The sequence below is a fragment of the Dasypus novemcinctus genome, chromosome 27 (assembly GCF_030445035.2).
Source record: "Dasypus novemcinctus isolate mDasNov1 chromosome 27, mDasNov1.1.hap2, whole genome shotgun sequence".
Lineage (NCBI taxonomy): Eukaryota > Metazoa > Chordata > Mammalia > Cingulata > Dasypodidae > Dasypus > Dasypus novemcinctus.
The window spans coordinates 16136951-16161389 of record NC_080699.1 but is presented as its reverse complement, the minus strand read 5'-3'; the positions used below and the strand labels follow the sequence as shown (position 1 = coordinate 16161389).

The window sequence follows — 24439 nt, the reverse complement described above, 5'->3', positions numbered from 1 at the left end:
ATTTTGTATTATCAGTTAAATCTAATGACAAATCTACAAGGGAGGAAGTATTTTCTCCATTTTCCAGATGAAAAGTAGAGGTACAGAAAGCAGGTAAGTGAAGAGTTAACATAAAATGTGCAAGTGTTGTTAAAGAATATACAATGTTTTGAAATTAGTAAGCAATTAATTTACCAAAGGATGGGTGATTAGGAAATGCTTGTGATATATTCTTAAGTTTCCAAGAACAAATTCCGTAAAGCATAAGTATGGGAATCAAAAAGAACCTGGGGAATATAGATCAAAATACTCACAGAAATTATTTCTGGGTAAGGAAATTTTAAGTGGCTTTAATTTTCTCTGTACTTGGCTTTTTTCTTAAATTGTAGTACTTTAATAATTTAAAATATAAGTAGAAAAATCAGCATGCAAAATTAGATATTAATGGTCATCTATCAAACTGTCAAGGATTGTAAAAGTTAACAGTGCATTCAAACATTTAATGAAACAAGCACTTTGGCTCTTTGCTAATGGGTATACACATCAGTTCAGCTTTTTGGCCATCAAAAGCCTTAAAGCATTTTCTTTGATCATTACTTCTAGGAATCCACCCTAAGAACAAAGATGCAGAAACATTTTTTACTAGAATGTTCCACTGAAACATTATGACATCAAAACATTGGGGAAGAGAGCGGATGTGGTCAGGGGTTGAGCGCCTCCTTCCCACATGGCAGGTCCCTGGTTTAATCCCTGGGCCCCCGTACCTCAAAAAAGAAACAAACAAACAACAACAACAAAAGAATTGGGGAAAAAACACAAATGTCTAACTGAAACAGGGAAACGATTTTTTTAAAATGACACATTCTTAGGAAGAAAATGTCTGAAATATTTTTAAGGTCATGAGAAAATTCTTAGTATATGTTAAGTATATGTATATGTGGCAGGAAGGCTGAATAAAGTTCCACAAACACTATGATTCCAATTACACAGGAAAAAAGACAAATCTTCTTAGAACCATCGCCCCCCCCAAAGGTGATTCCATTATATTGTTTTAACCTCACAATAACGGACAACTCTATTAACAAGTATTAGGTTGCAGAGACTTAAACAATGTGGTGAAGAACAAGGGCTCTGGCTTGTCTAAGTTTGAGCCCTGGCCCCGCCACTATTAACTGTGAGACCTCGAGCAAGTTATTTAACCACATTGTGGTTAAGTTTCCTCATCTGAAAAAAGAGGTATTGAAATACTTCTTCCTAGGGGTGTGGTAAGGATTAGCTGCACTAATACACATAAAACATTTAGGAGCAATGCTTGGCACAGTAAATGTTATCTACTGTTATCAGTTCTAAATCACGAGGTACCAAACCAGGTGATAGCTAAGCCGAGACCTGCCATGAGCCAGGCAAAAGGTTAGGGGTGGGACAGGGAGTCACAGATGATCCAGGCAAGTAGGCAGGTGTTGGGATTTTTTTACTTATTCCCCATTCACCTTTAGGTATTTGATAGTTAAAAAGCCAGACTGCATTGAATGTTCAGATATCTGCTAAAGGCTTTGCTTTAGGCTAGTTCACTGGGCATAAGAATTATTGTTAGTATTATAAGACAAAACCATGCATACTACTATTTTTTATGGGTGATTCCTCTCTCTTTTCACTTTAAGAGAGTAAAACAATCAATTGTCGATGCACAGGAAAGTTAAATAGTAAGAAAAGTCACCCTGATGTTGAATTATACAAATAATTCTTTGTATTTTTCCATATTTTCGAAATTTTCCACCATAAGTACATTCCATTTCTATAATCAGAAATAAGAATTGTAAAAATCAATTTAAAAAACCACTGAGGTTTTTGCCAAAAAGTTCTCTCCCTTCTGTGGACTACCCAGCTGTTAAAAAGTTCGCCATGCTGGACTGAAAACTGTATATGGATTTGTCTCCTCACTAGAACTAAGCAACCTGCTAAAAAGAGTCCATGCCTGCAACCTACCCAGCCAGCCAGCATTTCAGTATTGTCCTGCTAATGGGGTACTTTGTGAGAAAAGGCTACTGTACTTTTCTTTTCTTCCATACCCATCTTACTAGTTTTAATGCATTTCTTAATTTTCAAATGATATGTCAACACCATGACACACACTTTCGAGAACCAACTAAAAACAGAATCACAGGAAGGCAGAACTGGTCAGTGGTTAGAGCACGGGGTGAAGAGTCAGACTGCTGCGTTCAAACTCTCTTCTCCTTTACCAGTGGTGTAAGACACTCATCTATAGAATGAGAATAAAAGTCATGAATGCATCAAAGTGTTGGAGGGTTAAATGAGATAATACACGCAATGGGCCCAGCGTGGTGTGTGGCACATCAATGTTCAGTATATATTAGCTATTATTATGTAAGCTATAAAAACAACAAAGGTAGAGAATTGATATCTCCACCTTACAGATTTCAAAGTTATCTTTAAGCTATCAGAGTAAAAAGATACGATGTGCCAAGCACTGTTTTTTACATGTTGTCTCATTTAACTTGCACAACAGCCCTGTAAAGTTTTTTTTAATCATACCGAATAAACAAGAAATTGGAGATACAGATTTTCAAAAAATCCATTCTTAATTGCTCATCACTTTCCTGAACTGTTCATTGTGAAAGAGCAGCAATGATTATAACACATTTTTTAGTGAATGTTGACCTGACCTTTTACATGGTACAGGTCCAAGAGGCATATTAGCACTTAAAACACAGAGCTTTTTAAAAGAACAGTTGGTAGATTCAAGATCAAACCCCAGAATCTCAATATTTTAGGTTTACATTTGGAATCCTGATTTAATAAAATTTTCTTTACTATTCACTATCTTATTCAATACTTTTCTTCCCAATAAAACACTATATACCAAACTCTCCTTGCCACCTTAATCACCCACTCCTCTCGCTGGCTACACCTCCAGACACAGGGGGCCATCCCCTCCCTGCTTTCCTGCCATGCCTCACTTCCTTACAGCCCTCTTTTGGAAATCACGCCCCCCCCACCCAGCCCTGCCTGTGGAAGCCCACCTCGAGAGTCTGGGTCTGCAGCCTTCCCCATTCCCGAGTTTCTCACATCTTCTGTTATAGCACATTCCACCCAGCATTATGTTCTATCTATACATAACCTCTCTCTTCTCACATCACCTTGATTAATACTAAATTATCATTTCCTGAGAGGATGGAAGTATGCTAGTCTCAAAGGAGCAATAACTATAGATTAGGATATAATCCTACATTTCTGCACTTAAAGAATTTTTAAAAATTCCTAGTTTTAAAAGCTGCTAAGTATCAAATTAGAACGGAAACAGAATTCTTCTGAATTTATGTGCAAAAACAATGAAAAACACCCAGAAAGTATAAAATGATAGCAACCCTTCCATCTGCTACAGTAATTAAAATTAATGTAGAAACCATTTATGGTCTGCTAGAATGAAGGCAAGATAACCCAGTTGCAGAAAAAGAAAAATACTTAAGGAATCTAATTTCTATTAACCACTTGCAGTCCAATCTTGCAGAAAGAACCCATGAAAATGTGGCTCCAAAGAAGCCAGTTATACAAATTAGTATATTCTTATTAGTCTGGTAATCTAAACAAAAAATAATTAGTAAAAGGATGTGACTAATAAAAACTCCCATCAGCATACAAACATTCCAAGTTTCTGTTTCCAAGCCTTTAATATTTTCCATTATACTAAAATAGTTTCATTCATTGCAGTTTCATTATTAAACCCAGGTTAAAAAACACTAGTCTCATTTTTGTTGTTGTTTGGTTTAAGAGTTCATTTTAGTTTGGTAACAATGTTTAATTACTTTTGTGATGACCAGATGATAAAAGTGCTATAGCTACCCCAGACAGAACTGTAACTTACTTGGAAAGTAAACCCCATTCTTTAAGTAAAAACACTCATCATTTGAACATTTTAAATTATAGCACCATAGTCAATTACTAGACCATTATGATATTTTCATGGTATCTTCAAGTGGACAGATTCAAGTAACTTACAAATACCGAATTGGAAAAAAAAAACCCAGGTGAACAGAGGGGCATGTCTGAAATAGGCATCTGGGCTTTTCACAGTAAGGTAGTTTCACAAATATTTGGTGAAGCCATCTATGTATTCTAACCTCAGAGGATGCTATAATTAAGAAATTGCTACTGAAATTAATTGTATATGCAAGTGATTAAATAAATGGAAGTTACTCCCTCTAAATCCTAAATATATTAAGACAAAAAATATAACACACTGTTCCTGACGTGTTTGAGGCATAGCCGTTTTCTATGTATGATATGACATTGGGTGGGTGGGTGGGGGAAGCTAAATAAGGAAATGTCAAGAATCGAGGAACTTCCCCAAATTTCTAAATATACAGCTCCAAGTTTTTATCTCTGCATCTATTCTCAAGACAGTTTTTTAAAAACATCGGAATCAATAAGAGCCTGATGGGGCTGCGGCTACTCCAGGAGTCTTGCAACCAATCGGAAAACTTTCCCTAAATCCGGATTAGTATTTCATCTCTTTATCACAAAACACACAGCACAAACCAGGGTTATCAACGGACGCCCGAATAGAAAGAAAGCCATTGAAAGTACTCGGGACTTGGAAGATAAGGCTGTTTTTCAGGGGTTGAGGCTTGGGACAGTTTAGGGAAGAAAAGCAGGATTCATTTCTCCAAGTTCTCTGTCCGACACCCCTTAGTAGGGAAGTTTAAAACGCGAAATGCCCGAGCTAAAAGGGACGCAGCACATGAAAGGGCATTCGGGCGCTGCCCCGGCCTGCAGAGCGCCGGCGGTTTGGACGGCGGGGCGGATAATACGAGCGAATGGCTGGAGCCGGATCCGGGATGTCGGATGAAGATGCCTCCGCGCCCGGCTCCGAGCCGCAGGGGCAGGGCTGGGGGTCCGCTTCCGCACCCGGCCCGGGGCTCCCGGCGGCCGCGCCCCGTGCCCTAGGCCTCGCGGCGGGGGCCACCGGCCTCGCCTCTCCCGACCTCGCGGCGGGGCGGGCGCCGCCCGCGGGGAGGACGCGCCGGACTTTCCGCTCGGCCCCACCCGGGCCCCGGCTCCCGCCTCGGGAGCTCCGCCACTCGACCTCGGGGAGCCCGCCCCGCCTGGGCCTGGCGAGGGCCCCTCCGCCCGAGCGCGGCCTCTCGGCCCCGCGGCCCTGCCCGCGCCCGCTTCCCTCAGGGCCGCCGTCGGCGCCCCCCGGCTCCCCCTCCCCGGGGACAAACCTGGGGGCCGCGACCCGGCCTGGCGAGCCCGCGAGCGAGCGCCGAGGGCCCTCCCCGCGCCGGGCCCGCGGCCGCCCGCGCGCCCCCTCCCCCGGCCCCGAGGCGCGGCGGGCGCAGGTCGCGGCCCCCGCGCCGGCGCTCAACCTACTTGCAGCCTCTTCTCAGCGGCCATGACGACATGCTCTGGAAGCCCGCGCGGCGCCGGGGCTCTCCGGCGGGCGCCCGCCGCCTCACGCCTCGCCCTGGGCCGCCGCGACGGCGGCTACGGCGCGGGGCGAGCGGGAGGCTCCCCCATGCCGCCCGCCCGCCCGCCCGGCGGCCCGCACGCCGCGGCCCGCTCGCCCGCCGCCCCGGCCGCCCCTCCGCCGGCGAGCGCGAGCCCGGCTCTGCCCGCCGCCTCGCTCCTCGCCCGCCGCCGCCGCCGCCGCCGCGCAGCCGCCGCCGCCGCCCCTTCCCTCCTGCCCTGCGCCTCCCGCGCCGCCTCTGGAGCCGACGCTGGCAAACCAGCACCTGCTGCTGGAGATCACCGAGAACTGAAACAGGAAACCCCGGGCAGGCCGGGGAAACCCGGGAGGCGCGGAGGGCGCCGGGCCGAGCTGCGGGGACCTGGCGGGCTCGGCCCCGCCGCTGGGGCCGCCGCCCCGCGCCCCCCGCGCCCTCCCGCGCGCAGGCCGCGGGGCCCGACCTCGCCGCCCACGCGCTCCCGGCGGCGGCACCGCCTGCGTTCGGCGGCCACACGGCCACCCCCGGGGCAGTCGAGGATGGCGAGAGGCCGCCTTCTTCGGGCAAGTTTCCCCCGGCTGTTTGCTTATTATCAATATTCCGTAATGGGGGGAAACCACACCGGGCACTGGCAAAACCAACGAGGGGACTTAAGCAAATGAAGCTGTTGGGATTTCACCTAGGGGGAGGACTTCTCCCGGCAAGGAAACCGGCTCTGTTGGAAGTGGCACTGCAGTCCAGACGGAGGTTAAGCTCGGGCTGAATGCAGATCTCTCTCCGAAGTTGGGGAGGAAAGCGCCCTCGGCCACGAGGTGATGCTCCCGAGTTGCGACTGTGAGAAGCGGGGAGCGCAGAGAGCCTTTTAAGTACCACACCCAGCCCAGTCCAAGTAAACGTTTCCGAAATATTCAAATCATCTTACTCACCTGCCTGCGGAATTGTCACCGGGTGCCTCACCCCCAGCCTCCGGCAGGATGCTTCGGAGTGAGAGGGAAGGGAACTCGGATGGCCTATGTCCCTGGCGTGTGCCGCGGGCTGGGTAGCCTGCTTTAGATGGGTTATCTCCCAGTTGCCACCACAGCCATGTGAGCTAGGAATTGTAATCCCTTTTTTTTTCCGCCAGAAGTCTGAGGTTAAAAAATTTACCCCAGATTACACAGAGACTTGCCAACGAGAGGATGTGTGCAGAAAGTTAAGGATGGATGTAAGGTACACAAAGGGAGGAAACTGAGGAGGATTCTGAACAGAAGACAAGGAGAAAATCCCAGTTAGGAAAACCTGTATTGTGAAGGTAATTGGATGGTTTGGAAAGGGGAGGGATCGGAGTAGGGAAAGAAATTTGAAGGTTAATATGTGAGAACTGACATGAACTAACAAAGTAGATAGGAAGGAAAGGAAGAGATGGGTTAGGGACATTGTGACTTGAAAATCATTAAGACTTCGTGAATGGCTGGATACAGTTCATGGAGATGGACGTAAGAAAAGGAAGGTGTCCAAAATGACTTAGTGGGTATGAATGAGAAATCTGGAGTATTACTGAGTGGAAAAAAATGGGGCCATTTAGGAGCAGAGAAGTAACTTTTTTGAGCAAATGTTTAGAATAGTTTGGTTTTACTCATGTGCTTGCTGTATTACTGGGATATGCACATGGCAGTGTTTTATAGTATTATCTAGAAAATGCAGAGAGTTGGGTAAAGGAAGCCCTTATCTGCAATTGAGAGAGCAAGTATACAAATTTTATGTGGTCATTGCTATAATAATAACCAGGCATGGTTGTTCCCGTTTATAAACCAGAATTGAAAGAAAATTTCTAACAAGAATTAAATGCTACTATGGCTCTGAATTAAATGGGCATTAGGGAATTCTTGTATTATCTTTTCTTTACTCCAAATTATATTTACTTAAAAGGCAAAGAAAATATAGAGGGAAGAATTTTCATGGGTTCACAGAATGTTAGCGCGATGAAAGGAAATTTAGAAATCATTTTATGTGACTCCATTTTTAATGACAAATGGCAACATTGGGAACCAAATTCTGTGTCTGATAGTAAAGCTTAAAACCAAGGATTAAGCAAATAAGGTACTTTTTCTATTACCAGTTCTGAAGAGTTGATTCATATTTTTGTTACGAAATCAATTCTGGACCTCAGAATTAAGGTTTTGAATTGCACGTAAGGAACTCAAGTGGCTGTGGCTCCACTTGGCACAGCCTTACTAGTTAAAAGGAAATGCTTTGGGAAGAACAGGTCAATGGTTGCAAGGTAGCCCTCTGCTTTCTAAAGCTGGCTTCCAGATAGATGACCACACACCTAGATTCTTCACATTTGGACTTTAAAAGGCAGGTTCAGGTCCCCGTCACCTCCCACCATGGCTGCCTCAGCCTGGAACTTCCAGTGGCACAGCAGCCTTATCTAAGAACTCCAGGGGCTTCAAAACCAGTGGCCCAGAGGTCATTCCCACGTTCAAAACCAGCCCACAGTCCTGGCAACTGCTTCTAGTCCTGTCTGGAGACTTCCTAGTGGTGTCCTCAGGAGTTTTCTCGTTAAAAATGTGTAGACACAGAGACTACACTGCAAGAGAGTTGCTTCTCCTACTGTCATGTCTCATACCCCTACCATTTTTGCCAAAACCCTTACCTTATTTGAACACTGTCAGCGGTCCCCTCCATGCACCTCAGCTCCAGCTCTCTGGTCAGCATCTTATTGCCTCCTGTTGAAGAGCTTCACACGCATAGCCAGGAGACTATTACGATTTTTCATTCACAGTTTCTTCCATGTCTTTTAGAAAATTTCTGGTTAATTCCAATGACCTATGAAATGAAAAACTTCACTTAGCATCATGCCCCTAAACAACCATTTGCTAAGCAGACGGTAAGTACAAGGCAGACACAGCAGGATAAAACAGATGCCTGGCCAAGAGCTTTAGTGACTAGTCAGAACTGTTTTATAAGACTAAGTTCTTCTTAGGGATCGGAAACTAGAGGATGTGAGATATGTGCTGTTGACCAATCCCCGGGCTCCTTTCCTCTCTTGGTTTACCACAGGATTCCCAACCACCACCGTGGTTCTTGTTTTTTTTCAACATTTGTGGGAGGCTTCTGATAAGGTAGTGAGAGGGCTGGAAGGGCAAGGTTTTCAGTCTGCTGGTGTCATGCGGTCATGTGCTTGCTCTTCTACCTGAACCAGACGGCGAGGCTGCCCTACTTTCACCACATCTGGCCAAGGCAGGAATTGTGAGGACAGTGCACACTTACTGTAGACAAAATGCACTTTGCCATTTTGACAAGGGCCACACCTGTCATTTCATCGCACTTCACTCTTCACGCTTAAGTTTTTATACCCAGAAGTTTTAAAATTTGTGTTTCAACATGGACTTTCAATCACCAAAACATCCTTTCCACTTCTGCAAGCGTCTGTTTTCTTAAAAGGAAATTGATACACAAAATTGCAAATTTACAAAATTGAGATAATTTGAAACTAGAATTACTGAATTTTCAGGTTAGAGTACATCTTATGTTAAAAGGCTCTGTCTCAGGAATATTAATTGCAGCATTACTTATAAAGGTAAAAATTAGAATCAACCTAAATGTCCATTAATAGGGACTTAGTTAAACAAATTGTGGTGCTTCCGTACATAGGAATGCTATTCATCTATTCAAAAGAGTAAAGTGGCTTTATGGAGAAGAAATAAACTTTGTGACATATTACTGTTAAATGAAAAAGTAAGTCTAGAGGTCACTGTATTACAGTATGCTACCATGTGTGAAAGTAAAAGTAAATCTTTCTACTTGCTTACATATGCATGTACTATCTCCAGAAGGACACACAAGAGCCTGGTAACAGTGGTTGTCCTTGGGCAGGGGACCTAGGTGACTGGGGGAAGAGGTGGGAGAGAGAAATACTTTTGACTCTATACCCTTTAGATTTTTAAACTGGGTTCTTTAATTAGCCATTCAAAAATATTTTTTACAAGGCTGCATTTATTGGTGAAGTGTATTATGTCCTCACCTTTCTACTTGAGTCTTTAAATAACCAGATCTGATTTTTTTTCCCAAAAGTAGCTTCGTCACAAGGAAAAGGAAGTTGCAGGAGTCCTGTGAGTGGCCCGTGTGGAGTTTGGGGCTTCCCAGTCAAGGGGAATATTCCTCCCATCGTGTGGAAGGGGAGATCCCATAATTGCTAGAGGATTCCCAGCCAGCACCAATGGTTACTAATGGTGACATTAGTCACCGTTTTTACAATTCAGTTGTCAAAAGTCGTGAGCTCAGATTCTGTGAAGATTTCCAAAGGGAACTGTTTTAAGAAAGGGCTGCATTCAGGGAAGTTCTCATGAGCAGCTACAGGAGGAAGTTCACGCAAGTTGAAGGCATCACAGCAGGTCATCAGGAGGCATGGAGCAGGTGGAGCATGTTTTTTCATAATGCTAATACCTAAACCTCATTACCTACAATTCTGGTTATTTGTCTCTGTCTTGCTGCCCATGACTGTCCTCAATTCCCCTGTGCCTGACACATGCAAGGCACTGAGGACAGCTAGGACAACTGGTACTGGGCACCATTATACCCTGTGACTCTCCAGTCTGTAGCTGCTTATTTAGACTTTAATCTGTTAGAGGGTAGTAAGGACATAGCCATGGGCTCTAGGCTCCAGTCTCTGAATGGGCTAGAATTAAAATCTCAAAGGAACTGAGAAATTAGAAAAATATTCAAGCATGGTGAGACAAAGCAGGGAACCATCTACTGGACTAGCAGAATGAGGCAGGGGCTCGGTTAGAAAAAAAAAAGAAGAAAAGAAAAAGAAAAACAACCAACCCATAAACAAACTAAAAGAAAACAATCCTCCAAATAAACAACAAATAGCAAGAACAATAAACGAGTAGAGAGAGTCCCATTACTACTTCCTACAGTTTCCAGGAAGAGCAGGATTGTCAGCAAAGTGGATTTGTTGCTGAGTCACTGGACCACTGGAGACTTGGGTGGTTGGAATGGGACAAGGCATTTTGAGTTAGGGTCTAGTCTGATTTCAGAGTCAGGATTGGGGGCAGGATAGGATAGGATAAATAAGGCTGGTGGCTAAGATCAGAAAGGATACAGGGGAAAGCACCAATGTAGATGGCTTCAGGTACTCACTTCCAATCTTAGTTACTTCTCCCAAATCACCCAGCAGAGCCAGAATTTGAACCCAAGCTTTCTACTTCCAGAGCCCCACTTGTAACCATTGTGCTGTACTTCCTGTCTCAGAAGACTGTTGGGAGAATGACATGGGATGATGTTTAACACAATCTCTGACCTTTGGGAAATGCTCAATAAATATTAGCTCTAGGAAAGCGGACTTGGCCCAGTGGATAGGGCGTCCGTCTACCACACGGGAGGTCTGCGGTTCAAACCTGGGGCCTCCTTGACCCGTGTGGAGCTGGCCCATGTGCAGTGCTGATGTGTGCAAGGAGTGCCGTGCCACGCAGTGGTGTCCCCGCGTAAGGGAGCCCTATGTGCAAGGAGTGCGCCCCGTAAGGAGAGCGACGCAGTGTGAAAGAAAGTGCAGCCTGCCCAGGAATGGAGCTGCACACATGGAGAACTGATACAACAAGGTGACGCAACAAAAAGAAACAGATTCCCAGGCCGCTGACAACAACAGAAGCGGACAAAGAAGAACATGCTGCAAGTGGACACAGAGCAGACAATGAGGGGAGGGGGGGTTGGGGGAGAGGGGAAGAAATAAAAAAAAAGAAAACTTAAATGTTAGCTCTAATTATAGATGTAATCTCTGCCCCTAAAAAGCTTATGGTCAAATGAGGGAGCTAACAGTCTAGTAAATAAATGAAGGAATTGGAGAAACCAATTTGCATATTCACAAGGCTTTTTACTATATTTGAAATTCCTCTCCTTCACATCCCTTTTTGCTGAAGAAATTTGCTACTTTGTAACTGTGATATTGCCATTTTTTGAAAAAGATAATATATAATAAGGGGAAGATCTTGGGGAACAGATTATAAATTCAGTTTTGGACATGTTGAACCTGAGGTGCTTCTGGTACGTTCAATTAGAGATGACCAGTAGGCTGGACAAACGACAGCACTATTCACCCTATCACTGAGGCACCACTCTTGATTCTTCCTTTCCCTCATCCCTGCATCTAATCCAGCAGCCAGGCCTTGCTCATTCCACCTTCAAAAAGTATTTATAATCTGTCCTCTTCTCCTCTGTCACCACGCTGATTCAAACTACCACCATCTCTTTGTGCCTTGCTTTCTTCATCTATAAAATGGGGATACTAATAGTACTTACTTTATAGGGTTGTTATAAGCCTTAAGTAAGATAATACATGTAAAGCACTTAGATGCTGCCTAGTGCATAGAGGAGGGAAGGACCAAAAAGTTGAGAAAGGATTAAGATTGTGTAGGGTCATGGAATCAAAGGAAAATATGTTTCTAAATGAAAAAGTAGCTATTTAAGAGTAAGAATATTGGGAACTTCCAAACATGCAATGTACTGTCTGGACATATTTACACAAGAGTGGTGAAATAGAAAGTTATGCACAATCAGTTAATCAGAATAGTGTATACAATCATTATCTACAAAGAGGTTGAGTCAGTTGGGGTCTCTTGGTTAGAAGGAACAAGACCCAGAATCTCGTTGAGTCAGAACTTCTTGTGTCAGCCATCTTATAGGCAAGCCTGTGGTTGGCCTCCTTTTGGGGGTCAGTTGTCTAGCTCTGTTTAGTCATTAGAGGTTGGAGAGGGCTGCCCTGTCAGCAAGGGTCCAAGATTGAGCAACTTCCTGTAGAAATGGCTCTGGGCTCTGGGTGTGGCAGGCACCAACTATACATCAGAGATATGGTTGTGTAGAGAAGAGAGTATGAGGTTTGAAGTCTTAATACCTGATTTTGAGTCCCAGCAACCCAGTTTCACTTTTTATCAGCTGTGATTCTGAGCAAGCCACTATACTTCTCTATCTCTAGCTTCTCTTATTAATTGGATATGTACATAATTTCACAGGTGTTCCCTTTGGAAAGCACTATATAAACTATAACTACCCTAAATCATCAGGTCCCAAACAACTCCTTTTTTGCTTAGTAAGAGAGACAGTTTTTAATTGAATTATTAAATTACTTGCTGAAACCCTTTGTCAAGGTTCTGCTTACAGTAGTGCTAGTCTCCAGGGATAAGACAAGGATGTGATGATTCCCACAAAAGGTTTTCTCTTCTTTCAGAAATATAGGAATAAGGCATTCCTTAGTAAAGAGGGTAAATATGGGGGCAACACCAGCAGGAATAGTCTATACCTGCATGATTTTGCTGCTATGATTTTGTGATGAAATGGGATATGATAGCTAGTCAAGTCTCCTCTTTAAAGAAACAGAACATTTTACTAAGGATGTCTAATGAGAAAGTGGAAAAGAATGAATAAAACTAGGGACAATCTAATGGAACCAGAAGGTTGACCTAGAATTTTGAAGATGTTCTCAGTGGACAGGAATTACTCCCCAAGTCAAGCACCCAATGTGGGCCAGTCAGAGTGGAGAAAGAACAGGCTAAAAACCCTAGTATGGTGTGAGGACTCTAGGACTGCTAAGTAGGAACAGTTAGATGCTGATGCTCACTGCCTGTTGTTGTACCTGGAAATGCCTGGAAAGCACATTCTCGAATTCATGCAATGGCTGCCCATTGTTGTTTATGTGTTTTTATAACCTCTTCTCTCTTAATCTAGAAAAAAAAAGGCCTCTTTTCTAGAATAATGTATCTGTTATATTTTTTAAAGTAAATACACTGAAATAGTCAGGATTCTGGTCTCATACAATGGAATTTATTAAAGAATATTGGTGTTCCACATAATCTCTAGAAGGGCTAGAAAACCAGACTTGGAGGCTAGAGAACCAGGTGCCACACCCAAAATCATGCCACAGAATTAAACATGATGTTATTGAGGCCTCTGCTGATGGGCCGTGACACCACAGCTTTCCCCACCCTCCACCTGAAATACCTACTGCCTTTGGAGAACGAATGTCCCTCCTATTGATCTCACCAGGATGGACTCTGAGGTCCTTCCTTCTTTGGTCACTAGCTCCTGGTTCAAAATCTGAGGTGAGTGTGTCTGGTTGGAGGAAACTAAAGCCATGTGCACTCTAGCTGCAAGGGAAGCAAGGCAAGCTAATGCATGGTATTTTCAGCTTTTATAGTGGTAGTTGGGCTCTGCTTCACAAGGTTTCTTGTACATAGCAAGGAGGTTTAGATGCTGGAGAGCCAAAAACATTATAAAAATGTGTACAAGTCTTGTTTTCTATGACTGCTTGATCAAGGGTTAATAAACCTTGATTTAGAGAATTCAAGATATTTTGGTACATGATTCCCAAGATCCTAGACATTTCCTTCTTGACTTTCGGTTCTCTATGGCAATTCCTGAGAAGTCCCCAAGAAAGTGAAGACAATACAGACTGATCAGACTCTTTAAGTGCCCACCCCACTTGTGGAATATTAGATAAATAGTATTTTTAGTTCAAACCACTGAATATTTACTTTTCTTAAAATTAAGATCTGTTTTCGTTGCACAAAGATAATTGTTAATACACTGAACAAATAATGACCCATAGAAATAATAAGTAAGTTGGAAGAAAAGCTTATGTATTAAAAAGATACGCTCACGCTTAAGATATGCCAAGATTAGGTAGCATGAAAGGTACATCATAATAAAAACAACAATAATAAGTTAAACAGAGAAGGAGTAATATCCTAGATATTTTATTTATTCTCCTTTTTCTTTAGAATTATGCCCAGACCTCTGACAATATGCAAATGCAGTAAAGAATGCTCAATGCCTTTTTGTCCCCAGTGAAATATTTTGGTGGTCCAATATCTGGGCTGTAAATAACAAGCTCTCTTATCAAAGCTATCTAATAGTCATCTCACAACAGGCCAGCCATGCCAGTCATGACGCAGATGCCCCATGTAAAACATTTCTACTATCTATGTCTCCTGTATGTTCCCCCCACCTTCCTGGGTAGCTAATTTAGAAGTTAGGACATGTAAAAGACAGATGGGAATTAGGCTATCCTCAAAAGCCTGGGAGATTGTTGTCCATATGCTTTGGTTGTTCCATAGCGAGACCGCATTTTCCCATGCAATGATAATGAAGGGACGAGTGGCCTTTCGTTTGTGCTTACTCAGTCTTCGCCTTTCCTGTGAGTCATTATTGTTTTCCAGCTAGATGCGGTGGCCGGCCTCGCTTTCAGTGTGTCATTTTCATTCATTTGGAAACTAAAGAGCTGTGCTTTGCACCGAGTCCTTCACGTCAGCAGAGCCAGCTCTGTTAGACTAAAATGTGGAGCCGTTTGCAGCCAGTGCAAAGTGCAGCATGCGGCCTACCTCAGGGAAGTCGACCCGTGGAGCCTGGAAAAGCCCTGCTCAGAAGGGAGCTGGATGCCTGCAGCAGGCCGGGGGACCAGAGGAGAGGAAGCTGCCCTTATCTTTGCAACCGGGAGGTGCAGACCGTGGCAGGGCAGGGAAGTCTGGGCTGGTAGAACTTGCTGGAAAATGGTCACATTGTCCTTATCCCTAAGTCCCCTATTGGATGGGCACTGTGTAAGAGATGAATGAATTAATACATTTAAAACTCTTAGAACAGTGCTTAGTTATTGAAAACCATTTAAGCTTTATACATAAATTATCTCATTTAATCTTTCACAACAGCTCTATTCAGTTGAGGAAACTGAGTCCAGAGATGTGAAGTAACTTGTCCAAAGTCATGTACCTAGCCAGTGGTGAAGCCAGAATTCCAACACAGTGCTGTCTGACATCCAGTAGCTCTTAATCTTTACCAATTACCTCAAATTCAACACCTAGAATTATATTCTGTGAGTAATAGGAGGGGAAGTGCTATAGTTTAAATGGGGAGCAAGAAATGTGAATTAAAGAGAACTGCTCTAGAGTGATACTCAGGTAAAGGAAGGACCCCCTTGCTCTCCAGGGAAGTTTTAGAGTGGAGTCACCCAAGCTATGGCCTAGAAGCCATTTAAACTCTGATGAGGGACTCTGTTGCTGTTTGCTCTTTTTGGTGTATTCACACCCTCCCTCAAATTGCTTCACCATATAAATAAACCCACAGGTGTAAGTGAGGGATGAAACAAAGAATTAAAAAGTCAAAATATGTTAACCCTTGGGGTAGCGATACTAATCACGGCACCCCAGTAGCTATCCAGTAAATGCTTAATTAACAAAAGACTTCGGGGCTGTCTCAGCCAGACTTCTCTGACTCCCAGAAGGGGGGGCGGCAGGGGGGCCCCCACGGCAAGTTTTGATGATCCCACGGTGGGCTTTGGACCGTGCGGCTGCCTTACACTCACTAAGGTATCCCCACTGCCTTGCGCCCTGCTCAGCACATAGTAGATGTAAGAAACGAAGATTAGTTTAGTTTTCACATAAAGGAAGAAAATATTGATTAATGTAACCTGGCAGCCTACTGCCTCAGTCTCCCATTCCCGGGTTAAGCAAGAACAAAGGAAACCAGCTTAAGCCAGTCCTATAGGCAGTAAAAAAAAAATGCCCAAGAGCAAGCTAAGTCAATACCAATTCAGCACTAAATTCCATTCCTTATTTGGCAAAGGGCAACAGGTAAAAACTAAAATGGTTGGAATGTGATGGGGGAAGTGGTTAATCACAAACTTTTGTGGGGGAAGTTAGATCTTCTCGGATAGGCTGCAACTTCTGAAGTATCCAATCTATGGAGAAACAGAGGAAGGACTTGCGTGCTAGGCTTAGGGGTATAAATTGTGTCATTTTTCTTTGTTTGGGGCACCAGCCACGTTTTCTGGTTGTGAGCCCCTTCTTGCAAGATTGAGAATAAATTCTTTTCTTCTCCACAATCAGGTGAGCCTTATTTTCTTCCAGAAGATTTCTTTCCAACAGTAGGCACTTGAGAATTTAGTGCTGAATGACTCAAGTGAAGCTAGGGAGGGAGGTCAACGGGGAGTTTTAAAAAGGGCGGGAGAGTAGAATGAGCTCTAGCTGCAGTTAGTATAGTTGTCCGGATGAGTTGTTCTTTACAATTCCGTGCCTGTGAATTATGACATGCACATTTTATACCTTTAAGAGATTCAGTTAGATATTCATTTATTGTGCCTTTACTGTATACTGGGCCTGTGCTAGGTGCTGAGAAACAAGACACAATACTTGCTCTTGAAGAGCTACCGGTGTAGGGTGCAGAGTGACCATGAAATAAATAACTACAACCCAGTGTGATATGGTCAATGGTAAAAGTGCTTACTATGTGCCAGGCATTGCTCTAAGTATGCTTCATTCTTTAATTCTGACAACGCTATGAGAGAGATACCATTATTATCCCTATTTGGCAGATCAGGAAACTGAGGTCCAGAAAGGTTAAATAAATTGTCCAAGATTATGTAGTTACTAAGTGTTAGAGCCAGAAATGAACCCAGATTTATTTGAATTTGAAAACCAAGCCCAAAACCACCACATAATACTCTACCTGGGAAGGAAGAAAGGAGCAGGGAGTGGGGAGGAGGGAGGAGAGCAGGCATCAGGGAGGAGATGTTCCTTAACCTGGGATTTGAATGGTAAATGGGAGTATGTCAGGCGGATGAGTTGGCAGAGGGGAAGAGGGAACAGCATTTGCAAAAGCCTGTTGAATTGAAAGACACTGTGTTCAGGGCAAGGGGTAGTTTGGTATCTATTACACACAGTATGCAAGGAAGGGAGGGAGCTGGGAGGTAGACCAGGACTTCCAGACCCTGGAAAGTCTACAACCTCTGGCATAATCTTTTTTTTTTTTTAAGATTTATTTTGTTTTATTTATTCCCTCCCCCTCTTGCCACCTGCACTCACTGTCTGCTCTGTCCATATCCTGCCTGTTCGTCTGTGTCTGCTTGTCTTCTCATCTTCTCTTTAGGAAGCACTGGGAACCGATCTTGGGACCTCCCACGTCGGAGAGGCACTCAATTGCTTAAGCCATCTCAGATGCATCTGATCTGATGCATCTCTCCCTGTCTCTCTTCCGCGGCTCCCTTTGTTGTGTCATCTTGCTGCACCAGCTCCGCACAGCATGGGCTGTCAGCTCTCTGTGGCACAGGCCAGTTTGCCTTCACCAGGAGACCCCGGGAATCGAACCTGGGGCCTCCCATAAGGTAGACAGGAGCCCAATCACTGGAGCCACATCTGCTTCCCCATAATCTGTCTTTTTGTTAAATTGCTTCCTCAAAAGCCATTATGAATTTGGGGCAGGCAATTGCAAAATGGGTGGGGTGGAGATCTTCATTACCCTGCTGCTCCGGTGCTTGATAAACACGAGCCTGGTCACTGGCCTCCAGCCAGAGGAACCAATGTTGGGGGCTGGCAGAGTTGCTAAGAGCCTGGAGTTTTTGAGAGAGAAACCATGGGTTTGTGAAAGAGGTACTTAACTCAGGATGAGCTGATTTCCAGCTCTGACTGCAAACTCCGCGATTGTTTCTGTCTTGTTCCCAATCTCTAGTACATACCACAATTCTGGTTCATTGTGGGTCCTCAATGCAATTTGTTGAACGAATAAAATAAAAGAGGAAGACTGAGAGTTTACTGCTAGAAAAGGTTTCAGGCTAACAAAACAAGAGGAAAATCACAAAGAGATGGAGGAGCGGGCTTGTAAACTCAGAGGCAGCGAGTAAGGGCTGCAGTAGCCATAGTACCTGATATGGAGGGTGCAGAGAAGTCAGCAGGCTACAAGGCTGTGGTGTTGACTTGCCTTATTGGAAAGGAAGAAGCACCCAATTTGTTTCAGGGTAACCAAGAATTTCCTCGTCCTGTTTTAATTTTAATTGTTCAAAAGAAATGTTACATATGAGACTTTATGTAAGGGATGGCTATTAATGAACTCAATGATTTCTAAAAATAGGAAATCAGAAAGCAAATTTCACATGACTGCTTCTTGCAGGTTTTATTGATATACCTTTCATTTGATGGTTTCATTTGATTCAAGGCTATAGCATAGTACCTAAAAAGAACAAAGGAATCACAGGGCATAAAAGATCATTTCTATATAATGCCGTGCTCAGCAAGGCTGTTGATGGCAGCTGAGTAGGAGGTAGATAATGCCAAGGTACCTTCCTGAACAGGGCCTGATGCACCAGTGGTGTCTGTGGCTGGTTGAAACTGATGTGTGTTTTAAAAATCAGAAAAATAGGAGAGTCAGATTGTCATTCTATTAATATAGAATATTTTTCATCACACTCTTGGACGGTCATTTCTGCCTCCATATGGAAATGGACCAGAGAATCTTAAGTACAGAAGTACAGCACCTGGGAGACAGGGAGGGTGGGAGAGGGAAAAACTCTTTCTTCCCCACCCAACTTTTCAAAATTAAAAAGAAGTTCAATAGAATCAGCAAAAGCATATGTCATCAGTTATGTGAGTTGTAAAACAGATCTCAGGGTTCAGTTTATTCTCTGATGCCACAAAAACCATATTTTCCCCCTCATTAAGATAGAAAATAATAAAAAACAATAACAACAGAATCAGCAGCCCCTTGGTATGCCTGTACTGATAATGACACTTGGATGACATCATCTCCTCTCGGCTGACGTCCTCCCTGTCTGCCAGCATGACATTTCCTCATAGTATTACTAACACAGCCTTATATCACCAGTTGCAAAATTTTCTTCCCTCTTAACTTGGACAAAGTTGGTCAGTTACGGTTTCTTTTCTGGCAGCTAATATATTTGAAGACAATATCAAGGCCAGCGTTTCTATTTTTCACCTGGTAAAATCTGCAGCCACTGTTTTTTTGACGTTCCTTTCTTTCTCTTCTCTCCCAGCACAATCTCTTGAATTTCAGAATTCCTGGAAGATGGGCAGGAATCACCAGTGTCTCCAGAAAAACAGCTGTGACCTCTCTCAAAACGTTGGTCCAAAACTATAGAATACATGCTTCTCCTTCTCTTTAACCAAAAAGAAATCAGTGATGTTACACAAATAGGATAGAATGATACATCCAAAGATAAGGTTGAAAACTTCCCAGGACTGCATTTTGGATCCACTCTAATGTTCATTCATTTGTTTATTAGTGCCTTCATCTGACAAGTATTATAAGTTAATGGTGTGTTAGGAACAAGGGATCCAAAGATTAAGAAAAGATAGTCCTTTATCAAAAGGGTTTGTGGTATAGTCAGAAAACTAATGTAAAAACAAATGATTATAGTGATATATAACAAGGTTAGTAAAAAGCACTCTAGAGTAGGGGTTCTTAACCAGGGGTCCATAGCTCGAATTTAAATTTTTTAAAAAATTATTCTTTTGGGGACATGTTAGTGCTGATGTGATATATTTATTAAATAACACAGTGTGGACTTAGTAAGGGATCTGTGGTTTTCACCTGACTGGCAAAGGGGTCTGTGGAACAAAAATGTTAAGAACCCCTGCTCTAGAACCATCAAGAATGGAATGGTAAGCTCTGCTCACAGAAGTCAAGTAAGGCTTTTTGGAGAAGAAAGCACTTTAATTTTGAAGACTTGAGTAAAAATTCACTTGGTGAACAATGCAGGAAAGGGCGTTCTAGGAAGGGGGAATGACAGAGGTAGAAAATCATGGCACATTGGGAACCTGCAAGTATATCAGAACGGTTAGGATGAAGAATGGTTATGAAGGAGTTGTGACTGAGGAGGCTGAAAAGGGCAGCTGATGGAACATCATGAAAGACTTTGTCTGCCATGCTTGCCGTAGGGAGTTTGGACTTTATCTCAAAGGTCATAGGGAAGCAGTGAAGAATTTTAAGCGGGTGTGGGGGGGGTGGAGATTATCAGGGTTTCAGTTTGGAAAGAAACCTGGCTTTGGTTTAAAGGATCCGAATAGAAAGAGAAAAGACTGGAAGCTGTCTAATTTCCTTGGGCAGACTATTTTGTGCTGAAGGACTGATGTGGAGAGGATTAGAAGTATCTTTTGCCAAGTGCTAGAAGGGAATATCTAGCTAGAAGGTGCTAGAAGCGATAAGGATTATGTTTGAGAGACACACTTGAGATGAAACTGGAGTAGAGGGTCCAAGCCAAGGACAGAGACCCAGAGGCGACAAGAACATAGAGGGTCAGATTGGAATAGGAGGAACAAGAGGTTTCCTGGGTATATTTCAAAGATTTCCATCTAGCACCTGCAGTGGCACTGTTATGGGGTGGGACTCTAATGTGTTCTTGGTGCACAACTGCATATTTCCAGTACACATTTGTATGGGTAGAAGAATGGGCCATTGAAAGTAGCCTGGATGAGACAGACCAAGAACATAGAGTCTAGTTAGAGCTCTGTTGTCCAACCAAGAAACATTAACGCCTGGACCACAACAGTGGCAGAGTTGATGAAGAGGAAGAGATGGATGTTAGAGCTTTTCAGTTACTTTCCAGGATAAATTAGCAGCAAAATGTACCTCTAGATGATAAATCAAACTAATTTGTGGCAAGCAGTTCTTTTATTAAGTTAAGCTTTGAAGTTTGATTTTGGAGACTAGCAAAGACAATTCATTTAGCTTTAGCATAATTGATACTGACCCTCTCTTTCTGGCAATATACTGAATGAGCAATTGTTTATGGAAACCATCTCCCAGTTCATAATAAAATCATGTTAATGGCATATTTCAGAATGCTTAATTTCTTATTATTTGTGGAAGAGAGCACCATCCAGGTCATTTTAAATAATTTCAAAATGTCAAATAAATGTAAAAGAAGTAGGACCAGAACACATAGCACTGGAGATTATCCTCTGACTTGTCAGGATCCCCTTGTGCCTACCCTGGTTTTGTATGAACATAAATAATCAGAGTCTGTACTGAGATCATGCAGCTTGATCCAGAGCCCCTTTATGCCTCTAGAAGGAAAGGGCAATGATGGGTCTTTGAAAGTTGCAAACAGTTGTAATGGAAGTGCCTGCTCTATTCTCTCCCTGTGGGATTGCTTCAGTGAACCATGGTCTGGCTCCAAAATGCACAATGGAGAACTCTCCTGCCCCAGCTAGATGACCAGTGGTTCATGTGGATCCTGGAGTGAGGCTTGGGGTTGTCTGAATGTGGCCAGTTGTCTTGGTTTGTGAGGACTCAAAGCACTTGCAGGCCAATGATCTTTCTGTAAGGTCCTGGTGAAGGTGTGAAGGTTCAGTGTTCCACTCCTGTTCATTAGCCTTCTCTTTGTGCTCTATCAGATTGAATATAGGATCCTCTTGGGAATAAGGTCCAGGTGTTCAGTCCTTAGACCCAACCTCTGTTACCCTTTGTCCTTCTCCTATTCCCCCAAAGAGCTCATCTTTTGGCCCTCCCACCCCCAAAGCACAGCCTCTGCTTCCAGATAATGGGGCTCTGAGATGGCTTCTAAAGTAGCTATGCTGACTATCTAAGTTCCCCTTGCTAGGATGGCTACCCAAGTCCTCCCTCCAAGTCTAACGTTAACCCATCCAGTCCAGGCCCCAATCTAAGGGTGGTTGCGCAAAATCTCTAGCCACCACTTCCCAGGGGACACCTTCAGGGAGAACCAGAAGGCACACAATGCAACCTTATTCTCTTGCAGGCATGCACATCACAGTCTTAGAATTTTCTCTGAGATGAGAAAGTGTACCATCGTGGGGGAGCAGAAGCTAAATGGTTTTGGGTCAAACAAAGTCACTCTAAACTTTAAGTGAAGAGGTTTATTCAGATGAATTACAAGGCTAGTGATCAGGTCCAATCTGAGAATGGCTTAGAATATACAAAACTTGAGGAAGTTGAGGCATGCAAAGTCATTTTAGGATTCTAAAGCTGGAAATAATAGACTATTTCAGGTTGCAAAGCAAAGACACATTCCAGTAACCCTAAATGTATGCTAAGGATCTAGCAGCAGCTTTGTTCTAGTGCTGCCCTCATGCATTATCTATCTCCCTTGCCCTCACCCCAGCTTAGCGTTTCTCACCTTTAACCTCCCCAAGTGATAGGACTTGGGGCAAGTGACTGGGCTGGTTGGTTATGGTGCTTCCAGGTCAGTTCAGCACAGCATTGTGTGTTCCCTTTTTCCTCGCTAACCTTGCTACCTGGCAGTCCTCCTCAAGTGCACACAGCAAGGGTGCCGTACCTAACAACCACTAGGAGGTAGGCAGGGCCATTGGAGCAGGGGTTAAGATTATGAAGCTCTTCTAGTTAAAAAAAAAGAGGATTGCTATAGAATTAGGGACATCCTTTTTATTTCAGTTCAATATAGTGCATATATGTGTACAAAGAGATTTGGGAACAACTACTGTATTAAAGTAAGGGCTAAGAGGAGGGGGCATTTTTTTTTCTTTGCACCACTCATTGGCCTACTTTTATTTATTTTGACTTTGTCTTTTACACAGCTAAATCGCTATATTTTTATAGAAAATATAATAAATAAAATCTAACATATAAATTATATAATATAAAATATATTTATCAATACATACAGGTATATTTTAATACATAAGCATAAAAGGAAGTTAAGGTCATTTAAAATTCCACTACCCTGAGATAACCATCTTAACATTTTGGTGATCATTGTTTTCTTGTATCTTTTTAGGAGTGAGGCAGGTCAATCATTCCTGTGGGCCTTTGGGGTTCATGGCAGAACAGGCTGTGTAATAAGATTTGGGTTTATAAGTAATATAGCAAAAGCACAGTTGAATATGTGTATATATATATAGTGTTTATGTAAGCATATGGATATATATAATGTAAATGCCTGCATATGTGTTTCATGTGCATATGAAAAGCGTATATATATGCTTTTAAACATGTGTATTTTTAAAAAACATACGTATGGTTTTTTGAAATAAGATTATATTGGGAGAGTTTTTTTTTTAAGATTTGTTTTATTTATTTCTCTCCCCTTCCCCCCTGTTGTCTGCTCTCTGTGTCCATTTGCTGTGTGTTCTTCTGTGTTTGCTTGCATTCTTGTCATGTGGCATTGGGAAACTGTCACTTTTTTTGTTGTTCTTGCGTCATCTCGTGTCAGCTCTCTGTGTGTGCGGTGCCACTCCTGGGTGGGTTATGCTTTTTTCACGCGGGGCGGCTCTCCTTGTGGGGCGCACTCCTTGCACATGGGGGACACCCCTGTGTGATACAGCACTCCTTGCATGTGGCAGCGCTGCACATGGGCCAGCTCGCCACACGGGTCAGGAGGCCCTGGGTACTGAACCCTAGACCCTCCATATGGTAGGCGGATGCTCTATCAGTTGAGCCACAACCACTTCTCTATATGTATGTTTTAAAACAAAACCCAAACTCATGTCCTTTTGGGGATAATTCCTGCTATAACCCATCTTTCCCTGAAATGTAAAAGAAAGTAAGGAAGGCAGAAGACCCACTCAAGAATAGGGTTTTATAATATTGAACCTGGAAAAAAGATTAATTGTATTAGATTTAGGCAAATTGAGGGAGTTTGTATTTTGAAGACTTACTGCACCTCCTTCTTGGGCCAGTTGTTATAAGGTTCGGTATTCTCCCTCTTAAAAGAAATCGGGGACATTATGGCCCCTCTCTGAAAGAAATCTGCTCCCCTCCTCTCCGCTGTGTAGTGATTTTCTGCAGGTCTTATTTCTATTGACTGATTTTATAGCATTGAGACATGGATTCTAGACCCCATAAATTCTAGCTGGAGGGCATTACAGAGCACAGTGTGAGGAAAAAATACTATTCCAGATGTTCAAGTACGTGCAGCTAGAATAGAAAAATATTGCAAGGAAGGAATTGTGGCTGGTGAATCTTCTAAATTATTTGGGCTAAAGATTTTAGGTAGGAGTTTGGGAGTGTGGATGGGGAATGATGACCAACTGCTAAAATTGCAAGAATTGGGGGAGCTACTATGCAATGTTAAGAAATCAGAAGCAATTCTATAGATAGTTAAAGGGGAAAAAAGGACAAAATAGCAATAAATTTGGTCTTATAAAAAGTAGTCAAAGAATTAAAATTGACTAGATAAAGCAAATATAGGATTTTTAGTAGAATTAAAAATAATATTAAAATGCAAAGATTAAATAGTAAGTATGGACATGATAGTAGCA

General features: G+C 43.1%; 1 protein-coding gene across 4 annotated transcripts in view; it reads right to left on the bottom strand.

The window, feature by feature from the left end:
• ZC3H12C (zinc finger CCCH-type containing 12C) overlaps nt 1-6287 on the bottom strand; it is a 79810-nt gene extending 73523 nt beyond the window's left edge. Inside the window, exon 1 of one of the 4 annotated variants that reach the window (XM_071212320.1) lies at nt 6124-6287. Coding sequence is in view for 1 of the 4 variants with exons in the window: in XM_058289401.2 (XP_058145384.1) it covers nt 5371-5394 (24 nt within the window). In the remaining 3 variants the exon portion in view is untranslated. Of the gene's footprint in view, nt 1-5222; nt 5296-5370; nt 5467-5732; nt 5859-6123 lie in introns of those variants that run through there. The other 3 variants (XM_058289402.1, XM_058289401.2, XM_058289403.2) reach the window with 3 other exon arrangements.
• Between the last annotated feature and the right edge of the window lie 18152 nt (nt 6288-24439).